The 12,120-nt window shown below is 38.2% G+C and overlaps 1 protein-coding gene across 1 annotated transcript; it reads left to right on the top strand.

Annotated features, from left to right (window-relative positions):
* Positions 1-302: 302 nt before the first annotated feature.
* LOC146148620 (uncharacterized) lies at positions 303-3,045 on the top strand. Its single transcript, XM_083388077.1, has 2 exons — positions 303-2,109; positions 2,195-3,045. The coding sequence occupies exons 1-2, from the start codon at positions 303-305 to the stop codon at positions 3,043-3,045; spliced, it is 2,658 nt and encodes an 885-aa protein (XP_083244203.1).
* Positions 3,046-12,120: the final 9,075 nt, after the last annotated feature.

Raw genomic sequence — 12,120 nt, 5'->3', positions numbered from 1 at the left:
GACTGGATATGCCGAGAGTTGATAGCCAGGAAATAATGTTGTTAATTGGCACCGATACGCCATATGCTCACCGAACCTTAGAAATTAGAACTGGAAGAAAGAAGGAGCCATTTGCAGCTCGAACACCTCTAGGTTGGTCTCTGATCGGTCCTTCTCCAGACAAGGGATACATTAAAGCAAACCGAATTCAGACAGTGGAGCTTGTTCACCAAATACAAAGATCGTGGTATCAAGATTTTCAAAAGGAACCTGGAGAACTATAAATCCCAACTTCCAAGGAGGACAGAAAAGTTTTAAAGTTGATGAAGGAAGAAGTCCAGCATGTCAAAGGACACTACTACCTTCCTCTACCATGGAGGCCAGGCATGAAGGAACTAGAGAGCAATTTTATTATGGCAGAAAGAAGACTGCAGTATTTAAAGAAGCGCCTGCAAAGTGACGAAGCGCTTCGCAATAACTATGTGGATAAAATCCAAGAGTACATTGAAAAGGGCTATGCCCGCGAAGTGCCGTCCCACGAGCCTGTCACAGGACAGGAGTGGTATCTTCCTCACCACCCAGTTTACCATCCACAGAAGCCGGGCAAAGTCAGAATTGTATTTGACTGCGCGGCGAAGTACAAGGGCCTGTCTTTAAACGATGCCCTCATGCAAGGCCCTGATCTCGTTAATAGTTTGATCAGTGTTTTGACCCGATTCCGCCAAAATCCGATTGCGATTGTCGGTGATGTGGAAGCGATGTTCCACCAAGTTCGAGTCAAAGAGAGCGATGCCAATTCGCTTAGGTTTTTATGGTGGCCAGAAGGCAACATGGAAAGAAGACCCACTGTTCACCAAATGTTAGTTCATATTTTCGGAGCCACATCGTTTCCATGCTGTGCCACATTTTGCATGAAGCACACAGCCGACATGTTCGGACACGAGTTCGACAAGCATGTGTCTGACATAGTGAAAAACAATTTCTACGTAGATGATTGTTTAGCATCTGCTTCCACAGAAAAGGAAGCCATAAGCACTATATCCCAACTGAGTCAGTTGTTACAAAAAGGTGGGTTCCATCTAACAAAGTGGATTTCAAACAGTCAAGCAGTTTTGGATGCCATACCTGAAACAGAAAGGGCAAAGTCAATGAAGGAAATATTTCCACAGGAGGGAATTCAAGAGCGTGTGCTTGGTGTGTTCTGGGATGTTTTTCGAGACACATTTGGATTTCGTACAAAGGAAACTAAAGAGGAAACTACGCTTACCAGAAGGAAAATGCTATCAGTCATCAATTCGCTGTATGACCCACTTGGTTTTGCAGCACCTGTTATTCTTGTCGCCAAGAAAATGCAAGAGGTCATTCAGATGAAACTAGGCTGGGATGATGCAATCCCAACGCCTCTCTTAGTAAAGTGGAAGGAATGGTGTTGTCAACTTCCAGAGCTAAAACACCTGACATTGCCAAGGTGCTTTACTCCACCCAATTTCGGCAAAGTGATAAACCGTCAAATACATTACTTCTGCGACGCATCTGTTAACGGCTATGGTTTTGTTGCTTATCTTCGTCAAGAAAATGATGCTCATGATGTTTATTGTTCATTTGTGTGTGGAAAAGCCAAGGTCACGCCACCAAAGAGTGAAAGCATTCCAAGGTTGGAACTTGTTGCAGCTGTTCTTGCAATCAAGGCTGACAAGTGGTTAAGAAACAATTTGGATGTCTCTGAGTGTGAATCTGTTTTCTGGACAGACTCAAACGCTGTTTTATTCAGCATTCGCAATGAGCGAAAGCGATTTTCAACTTTTGTGGCAAATCGATTGTCAAAAATTCACCAGCAAACTACTCCACTTCAGTGGAGGCACGTGAGGACTAAGCTAAACCCTGCTGATGAAGCATCACGTGGGGTCACCGTGAAGAGGTTGCTAGGATCCAGTACATGGCTAAAAGGTCCAGCATATTTATGGAAAAGCAAAGAGTTTTGGCCATGCACTTCTAGCTCAGAAGAAAAGATACCGGACGAATTCAAGCCCATAGAAGCAAAAACGTCAATGGCAACCTGCTGCGGTTCTATAACGCCATTGGAAACCTTTGTTCAAAGATATTCATCTCTGAATCGCCTAAAAAGTGCAGGTTTCACAAGGAAGACTTACAGTTCAAGAGATTAATGAAGCAGAGTTGGAAATTGTGAAGTTTGTTCAACGCTCCGCTTTTCCAGCTGCATTCAAGGCACTATCAGAGTCAAATTCAAACGCTGATAGGCAGACTCGTCGTTGTCTTAAGAAGTGCGACCAAACGAAGTGTTTAAATAAACTGAATCACCTACTAATGAATGGTGTCATAAGACTTGGAGGAAGATTGGACAATGCACCTATACCATTTGAGTCCAAGCATCCGATTATTCTGTCCAGCTACCATCACCTTACGAAGCTGATAATAACCTATTATCACAAAGAAGCAGGTCATTCCGGAACTGCGCACACCTGGACGTTAATTCGCCAAAAGTATTGGATTATTAAAGGCGGTGCCGCAGTTCGGAGCACTCTGGCCCATTGCATACTATGTCGCAAGCGCAATGCGCCGCGCGGCCAGCAACTGATGGCAGATCTACCCGTGGCTCGTTTGAAGAACAGCGAACCACCGTTTGCGCACACTGGAATTGATTATTTTGGCCCGTTTATTGTAAAACGTGGACGCAGCGATGTGAAAAGATACGGCTGCATTTTCACTTGTATGACTATGCGCGCAGTGCACATTGAAATCGCTGCGGATTTATCAACTGACGCATTTATTAATGCCTTACGAAGATTCATTGCAAGACGAGGAAAGCCAATTGAGATATACAGCGACAATGGAACCAATTTCGTTGGCGCTGAACGTGTTTTGCGCGAACTACTGGAACGAATAGATGAAAAGGGGCTGGAAACGCACCTTCAGCAACAAGGAATCAAGTGGTCGTTCAATCCGCCTGCAGCCAGCCATATGGGCGGAATATGGGAAAGGATGATCCGTTCAATTAAAAAGATTTTGAGCGGAATGTTGCATAAAGCACCTAGCATCAGCGAGTAAAACTCATAGTTAAAAACATGAGTAAAAACAGGATCAGACGTTTTGTTTAAAGGAAAATATATTTCGCCAAAGTGGCATCATCAGTTCCTGTAAGAGTACAAATAAATAAAATCAGAGCGCAGCCATCAACAAACCAATAAAAGTAAACAATAAAATATTAAAACATTATAATAGACTAAAAACGCAATGAAAAGCACTACAGCCTCGCAGGCAACACGACTGGGATAAATGAGTAGGCGACGCAAATAAGTGGAGGAAGGGGAAAAAAATACATATGAGCAGTGCGAGATGCTAGACGGTAAAATGCGGCTCGAATGGGTAGCGATAAGATAGCGGTTTATCTTATTCGCGGTAGAACCATTTTTTGGATGTTAAGGGTTGCGTTGACTACCTTTAGCCACTTTGCTTCACATATGTCCAACTTATTAAAAGGTGGTTTTTCTAAAAATGTTATGCTGAAACACTCTGCAATGGTAGGCCTCTGCCTCAGCATGGACATGTGTTTGTCAGCGTAGTGGGGCAGAAGTGCTGCTTTGTCGTTATTTTCTTTGTACTTGAAAGTTTTCCATACTGCTCTATGGCCTCTCCACCTTGTTGCAAATGAATTTTTTGTTTGCCCGACGTATCGTTCACCACATTGCCGACAGGACGCCATGTAAATACCGTGGTCGGTGCAGCAAAGTGCTTGTTTCAGTGCTATGTTCCCATTGCGAGTGGGAACTGTGAAAACCTTCGAGACCATGCTCTCTGCCTGTTTATAATGACCGCATAAACAGCAGTGGCCGCACGGGATTGACTTTCCAGTGGAAGGGATGGTACTTGCCGGTTGACTAATTGCGCGGTAGTTGTACCCTTCCAAGTGTCGGAGGTCTTTTGTAGACAAGCATCGCTTGTGGCTGCAGCCTTCTTTCGTCTAAGGTAGTTTTAAGCAGCTTTGGAAAGGCTGTGGGCCAAACTACAAGGTCCTTTCTGTTTTTCTTTGTCTGCCTTTGGCGCACTTTAGCTTCAAACTGTGCTGCAGTTTTTAACGTGACTTTAACCATCCTTGGAGGAAACTGCGACCGCAGACATTTCTTGCCGAGATTTTGAAGGCTCAGTGAGTAGTCTTCCTCCATCTCGTTTAGTCGTCTAAGGCGTGTCGCCTCTCCAGTTATGATTGATTTAAAAACGGAAGGACACTCTTCACACGCTGATGATAGAAGTTGAGAATATCCTCAACTCGCGACCACTGACACCTGTCACGTTTACCCCAAAAGAAGGATGATATGGAAACGAACGCTCTGCTGGTTCACGCTTGCTCAAATACAGGCGTGACTATCGCGATTGCGAATGTACATACAGAGAGGCTTCGGTCTTTCGACCTTACGTTGATTTGCGCCGTTTTTTCGATGTCAATTGAAATGTACTGTCCTGTGTCGTACATTTAGGGGGGAGAATGTTACATCGCAAATCTACATTTTTGTAAACTGTTCCCCTTTCCGTGTAATTTAAATGGTTAAAAACACCGCCTCATGCGGTCACGATGTCGCCTCGTTTTTTGTTGGAAACGTAGCCGTTTTGTTTGCTGAGTTTTTAAGCTGCTAATGTTTTATTGTTAATGCCTTTGCAGAAGTAATTTAAAACCTAAATTTGACCTAACTGTGTGAAGTTACATTTTCTGTGTATTTGAACGCAAGCTGATATTTTGGTAAGTGTTGTGTTGACTGTTGTAAGTGTACATGTAAACATAACTCAGTGTGTAGTAATTGTAAGAATTGTCATTATTGTTCATTGTTACGGCAATTGTTTTCATTGTGCCAACAATAACTAACCTAAATATCATGTAATTATTACAGTTTGGCTTCGTACCGACCACTGATCTCTATAAAACCTGGATAGCGCAACTAGTGGTTGAAAATTGAAGTCAATTAGAACGCTGAAACTCCATCTTGAAAAGGTCCTAAAGTGCGTAAATTTTGCATTACGGCTTATGGAGGAAGGTGCTAGTAACAGCGTTTTCCGACTATTTATTAACATTTGTTACTTAAAATTAATGGTTTCTAAGGCTGCAAGCCATACTCTAATCATTTGGAAGAGAAAAAAACCTAATACTGTATAATTAACGCAAAAATCGGCATTTTTAGAACGACGAAACCTGTGCCTATATATATTCAATATATAGGCACGGCGCTGGTCTAGAATCCTACCACAATTATTAAATCAACGCACAATATTTGGGTTAGGGTGCGAGTTGGCCTTTGGATTTGGGTGGTTCAGGTATTATTATATTCATTATTGACCCACCCTAACCCAAAACGCTAACGCACACCCTAACACAAATTATGTGCGTTCAATTCAATTTTATTATTTTAGCACATAACGTTGATCAACAACAAATGCAATAAGAATATTATGCCAGGAGGCACCGATACAACCAACAGGTTTACCAGTCAAGGTGCCCCATTTCACTATATATAATGATTTTAAATTGATATCAATATTTCCCCATACCACTGGTCCTTAGTAGCCAAGTGATCTCTGCTCTAGTGATGTGTTTGTGCGAGGTAAAAATAATTGCCTAGTATCCTTTAACCTAGTAACATGATCGTGTATATCAGAAATTTTAGTAAAGTAAGAGCTAAATGTGGGAGGTAGAGCATTGCTGTGGAATTTGTGCATAAATTTCCCAAATTCTAATTTATATATTTCTAAAATTTTAAGTAATTGCAATTCCTTAAAAAGTTTTGTCGGGTCATCGTTGTGGTATAGTTCTAGGTCAGTATGATTTTTTTCCCACTTCAATGCCACCCAACCTTTCAGCTTAGTTTTTGATTGAGAAGCTGCTGGTAAAACTCTGGAGTATAGACAGTTACCGGCCAGAAATTTATTAATAGTAATTTTGAGCACAACGTGAACAGATTGGCCATTTTCTGTCTATTTTTTTCTTAGGAGGCACTGACAGTGGCATGTATATAAATACTTTTGAAGTAGCTATTTTTGACAAATTCAAACTAGATGGGTAACACTAATTTATGGAAAGATAAATGGTCGGAACGCTCACAGTATTCTTATTAAATATAATAACACTTGACCCACCTTCACCCAAACGCTAACCCCCACTGTAACCCAAATATTGTGCGTTGGTTTAATAATTGTTTTAACTGGGTAACACTTAAATTATTGAGCATTCCAACATTTCCGACCATTCATCATTCCGTAAATTAGTATTACCCAACTATAGATGGGTAATGAGAATCGACTGCTGATGATAATATTTGAATATGTATTGCAGTTGACCAGTTTTGCTTTAACTATCCAAATAAAGTATAAAAATGCCAGGCATGCAATGCTGTGCGTTTGGTTGCCTAAAGCGCAAACGCAAAAAAGCTAGTAGAATTGACAGTGATGGTAGCTCGGATGAAGAAACAGTCCTAAAGAGAAAATTTCCGAGAACTTTTCAAGTATGATAATTATAATAGATGTCAGAAATATCCAGTTTGAGTGTTGTCTTACTGGTTATAAAACTCATAATAACTGTAGTAGTATAGCCAATCTTTGAAAATGGTTTTCTTGGTCAGTGTTGTAGATGTATTTCAATTTGGTACATCTGTACTATGCTGGTTGATAATACTGTTTTTGACCAACAACGCTTATAATCAGTTGGCCCTGTAAATATACATACTTTTAATAAATGCAGTTAGCTTAGATAGTTGCAGATTGAATATTAGTTTACCTACTCACTTAGCTAATTGAAAATATTAGTTCTTAATTTAGCTTAACTTTCAGTTACTAGTTAACTATAAGCTATGAGGACAGATTAAAGTCGTTAGTATTAGACAGGTTTTAATACTAGTAATTAGCATTTAGAAGTCACATCAATTTCTATATAATTATTACAAATCACTTCCGTAGAATTTTAGAAGTATTTCTCTATTATAAAAACATTCGATGGTGTGTTCCGACCATTTTGCTGAGAAAAAAATAATTCGGACTGGATATAAAGTGCGACTTGCCAGCGATGCGGTTCCGACCAGACATAAAAAATTTCCAAAATACTTAAAAAAGGTAGATATATACATTCTATATATATATATATGTATATAAACATACCGTACTGATAATATCAGAGCTGATAGACATGTCTAATAACTAAATTACTATACTATACTATAGTAGTTTAGTTATTAGAAACCTCGCATCAGCTCCAAAATTACCTGGATAGTCATTCTATGCTTAATTTAAAGAGCCGGAAACCCAACACAGATTATTAATTTATAAATTTCAAATATTCACTAATATTGAATATTTATTAACTAGGTATAAAAAAATTTCAATTAAATGGTTTTGTTTCATGAAATACACATAATAGTAAAGGACCATTTTTCAAATGTGTCCCTCAGGCCCAGGGGGCCACAAAGAAGTCTTCAGGGGGCAACAGACATGTCATATTTTAATTTTTAGTTAGTTAAACCATTTTGTTTTGGTTTGCGGTATGTCCAGAGACCTGACTTATAAAAGGGGGCATGACTTATAAAAGGCTGAGAACTACTGGTCTTTATGTGGCAATATGCCTAATAATATTTATATTTTGTACAAATGTATTGATTAATTTAATTACTTTCTTGATTGTCCTGTAAAATATCTAGCTATTTCTAAATATAATTTTTTCGAACTCATTGATTTAGTTTGTCAAAGTTAGACAAGCCATAAAAATTAAAAGTGCCACTATAGCTGGAGTCTGTTGCAAAATTATTTTCCCTTTGAGGTCTTTGATAGATAGGTGCAAAAATTTTGAAAAACTTTAAATTAAATGTGGAATGACCCATATAACAAATTAGGGTATTACAATGAACGACATTTATAGTTAAACATTAAAAAATACTATGTAAAAAGTAAACATTTGTGACACACCACTGTGTATCCTAAGCAAAATGTATTAAATATTATTTAAAAAAAACGAAAGCACCCTAAGATTGAACATTAACTACATTGTAAACTAAAACACACTTGAAGTTTAAATAAAGTGTAAAACTTTTTTTAGCAAACAAAAGAAAGAAAACTACCAAATGCCAGACTACAAGTGCTAGGATCAACCAACCAACTTAAGATTCCCAAGAACTACATAATACATGACCATCATTACTGCTTGAACATTTATTCGAAAAACGAAGAGAACAAATTGAAAGAAAGCAATGAAAAAATTATACGATTAAAAAAGAAAATGAAAGTTGCAAGACAAAAAGCGAGAAGATTAAAATTGAAGGTCAATTCTTTAAAGGGAATTATTAGAATTTTAAAGGATAAAAAATTAATTTCAACTCTCTGTAAAGACATGTTAAAGCAGTGTTTAGCAGAGGTACCATTTGAACTATTAACAAGAATCAAAAAAACAAAATCTGGCAAAGGATTTAAATATTCAGCAGCTTTAAAATGATTTGCACTTACTCTACAATTTTATTCCTCTAAAGCATACGAATTTGTCCGTAAAAGTTTCGATTTTTCATTACCTCACCAAGCCCAGATACGAAAATGGTACGGCAAAATAGATGCGGATCCAGGATTTACAAAACCAGCTTTTATTGCAATTAAAGAAAAGGTGAGAATCGCCCACAAAAATGGTAACAAGTTATGTGCTCCCTTATGCTTGACGAGATGTCTATTAGGAAACATATTGCTTGGGATGGTAAAAAGTTTTGTGGTTTTGTAGATCATGGAAATGGTCTCTATGATGACGACTCTTTACCATATGCGAAGGATGTTCTCGTTTTAATGGTTGTATGTATTAATAGTGGTTGGAAGGTGCCATGTGCATATTTTTTTGTAGATGGCTTAAGTGGTGCAGAGCGTGCAAACATCGTCAAAATATGTATTCAGCGTGTTTCATACACTGGTGCAAAGGTAGTATCTCTGACATGCGACGGTCTTTCTTGTCATTTCACTATGTTACGAGAACTCGGTGCATCTATGATACCAGGTTGCTTAACAGCAAACTTTAAACATCCCTCGAACAAAACCGAGCGGATTTATGTTCTTCTTGATGTTTGCCATATGCTTAAACTTGTGCGAAATACTTTTGCTGATTGGGGAATTTTGGTAGATGGAGATGGAGGAAAAATCAAATGGCAATACATTATTGCATTGCAAAAACTCCAACAAAATGAAGGTTTGCGTTTGGGCAACAAGCTTAAGCTGGCACACATCAAATGGCAGCAGCAAAAAATGAAGGTAAACCTTGCAGCACAGGCATTGAGGTCTAGTGTGGCTGATGCCATCCAATATTGTGCAGAGAATTTAAAACTAAAGGAATTTAAGGGATGTGCACCAACTGTCAGGTTCTTACGAATGTTTGATCGTTTATTTGACATTTTAAATTCAAGAAATCCCCTCGCCAAAGATTTTAAGTCTGCCCTTCGGATTGCGAATAAGTTTGTATGGGATCCTATTCTTTCAGAATGTTTTACTTACATAATGCAGTTAAAAACAACTGACAGCACTCCAATGCACATTTCCAGAAGAAAAACTGGTTTTGTTGGTTTTTTAGCCTGTATCCAGAGCACAAAAGGTTTGTTCGATAACTTAGTAGGCAAAGCCAAAGCTCCACTAAGTTATTTGTTAATGTACAAGTTTAGCCAAGATCACCTAGAATTGTTTTTCAGTGCTGTCCGAACTGCTGGTGGCTGCAATAATAACCCAACAGCACAACAGTTCACGGCAGCCTTCAAGCGTCTTTTGATGAGAAGCTGTATTAAAGGTACAAATGGTAATTGCTCCAACCAGGATTCAACAACAATTCTGGATGCAATAAGCGACACCTGTAAAACAAATTATACGGAGGTAAAGTTAACTGATGTGGCATTAATTCAAAAATATGACCTCATTGAAAGTCTGCCCATTTCAACAGACCATGATTACTGTGACAGTCCAAACATAAAAATTTTATCAGAATATAAAAAAGCAGCTATTACATACATAGCTGGGTATGTTGCAAAAATGGCAAAAAAACAAACAACATGTTTTACCTGCTCCTTGGCACTTGGTTTCCAGAAAATGATAGCACAACCCAGTTTTTTGACATTCAAAGACAGAGGAAGGAGGTCTTATGAAACCATCAGAAAGTGTAATTAGGGTGTGCTCTGACACCGAAAAATGCTTCTTAAGATTGTTGGCATGTTCTGGTGGAAAATTACCGATTAATACAGGAATTCCAGATGCCATTGCAACATCAGTATTACACAGTATTAATGCATCCCAATTATTTCCTGATTTAGATAGTCACATGTTTGACAGTACAGTGATGGATAATCATGTCTTTCAACTAATCAAAGTTGTATCGAAGTGCTACAGTAAGATAAGGCTGTACCATCTTGGAAAGGAAACCTCTGAAAAAATAGTGGGAGAAAAAATAAGAAAAAAGCTTAGCAAGCTAGTTTTATTTAACAATCAATAAGTTTTATTAATCACATGTTCACTTGTTGTTTTAAATTTGTACTATTTGTTTATTGCTACTGTTGTTAAATATTTTTCAATTATTGCGTTTTTTCCTTTGCTGCAAGCAACCAAGTTACTTTTAAAACCGACTGTGTCAGTCTATAGAAGTATATGCAAAAATATGGCTAACTTTCAGGACATCCAATAAAATGCATCCTTGGGTTTTTTAAATTATAACCTGGTTAAGGATATCCTAGCCGAACACGAGTTTTGTTCCATGTCTGTCTACAAAATAAAATAAAACTTAAATAGAAGCCTTTACATAACAAAAATGCAGAGCATTATTTTAGTAGTATTATAGTTTTAACTCAAAAGTAATCAACAAGCAGAAAGAATTGAACAAAAGATTTAATAAAAGATAAGTATAGTTGAGTGTAAAACTGTCATACTGGTTTAGTCTCGTAAAAAAACACAGAAAATAGGTGCTTTTAACGTTTTTTTATTTCTAAATAGTCAGATATTGGCTTGTCGCTTTAGAAACCACCAACTTTAAGTTATAAGTAGTCTAAAAATAAATGGGAAAAATACACTGGTTTAGTCGTCTTTAAAAAGCAGATTTTTGCGTTAATTATACAGTTTTATTTATTTTTTCTCCTTTAAATAATTGAAGTATGGCTTGCGGCCTTAGAAACCACTAATTTTAAGTCACAAGCATTCCTAAAGAGTCAGAAAACGCTGTCACTAACACCCTTCTCCATAAGGCGTAATGCAAATTTTGCGCATTTTAGGACCTTTACAAGATGGCGTTTCAGCCTTCTAATTGGCTTCAAAAACCGCTCACGCGTGCCGCTAGTTGCGCTATCCAGGTTTCATAGAGATCAGTGGTACCGACACATATTAAATTGAAGACCCAGGCACAAACGTTTCGGTGAGATTTGTGCTATTTGTTGTTTTGTGTTGAAATATGTATATATAATTTGCCTATTCGTTGATTTTAGAAAACCGCTCACTCGCCTACATAATTGCTCGTCCTGCCATTTCAAGCCTTTAAAGCGTGTCAATAATAAAGTTTTGGTTAGATGCTTTTGTGGAGTCTTTGGGGGAGAGAACTGTGTAGGAGGGCGCGTTTTTTAATCGTCAAACCTGAAGTACCCGTTTGGGCGTCTGCGTAGGCCTGGACGCAGAAGTAGACGCTACACTAAGACTATCACCTTATAAGGATAAGGTCTGTGCGGAAGTAACATTGAATCAACTGGCGTGATATTTTTACGATCACGCAGGTTTTTGCTCAACAAAAATTTGAAAACGTAAAAAATTTTTGAAAAACGTTACCCTTTTACGTCAAGAGGTTTCGCGAGAAGTCGCACGCGCGCGGTGTGACTTCGCCGCTGCTATTGTTTTACACCCCTAAGTCTCAAAGCAAGCAGCCAAATGAATCGCACAAGAAGTGAGCACACACAATCTACTCGTTTTCAAGAAATTTAATAAAATATGTTTTTTTTTGCATTTCGCGGTGATTGTAGAATATGTAGCCTGCATTGCAGGCTACCATAGAAATTGCTATGATTGTCCGTGGACTGTTTGGGGGTAACCTGCTAGTAACTAGGGGTTATACATACCTACAGTCATAAAGTATATCGGGAAAAATGCTCTTAAGCACAGTAAGAG

The sequence above is a fragment of the Ascidiella aspersa genome, chromosome 4, assembly GCF_963924565.1.
Source record: "Ascidiella aspersa chromosome 4, kaAscAspe10.2, whole genome shotgun sequence".
NCBI classification, from domain to species: Eukaryota; Metazoa; Chordata; class Ascidiacea; order Phlebobranchia; family Ascidiidae; genus Ascidiella; species Ascidiella aspersa.
The sequence above is the reverse complement of the archived record's forward strand: the minus strand, read 5'-3'. Positions and strand labels throughout refer to the sequence as shown.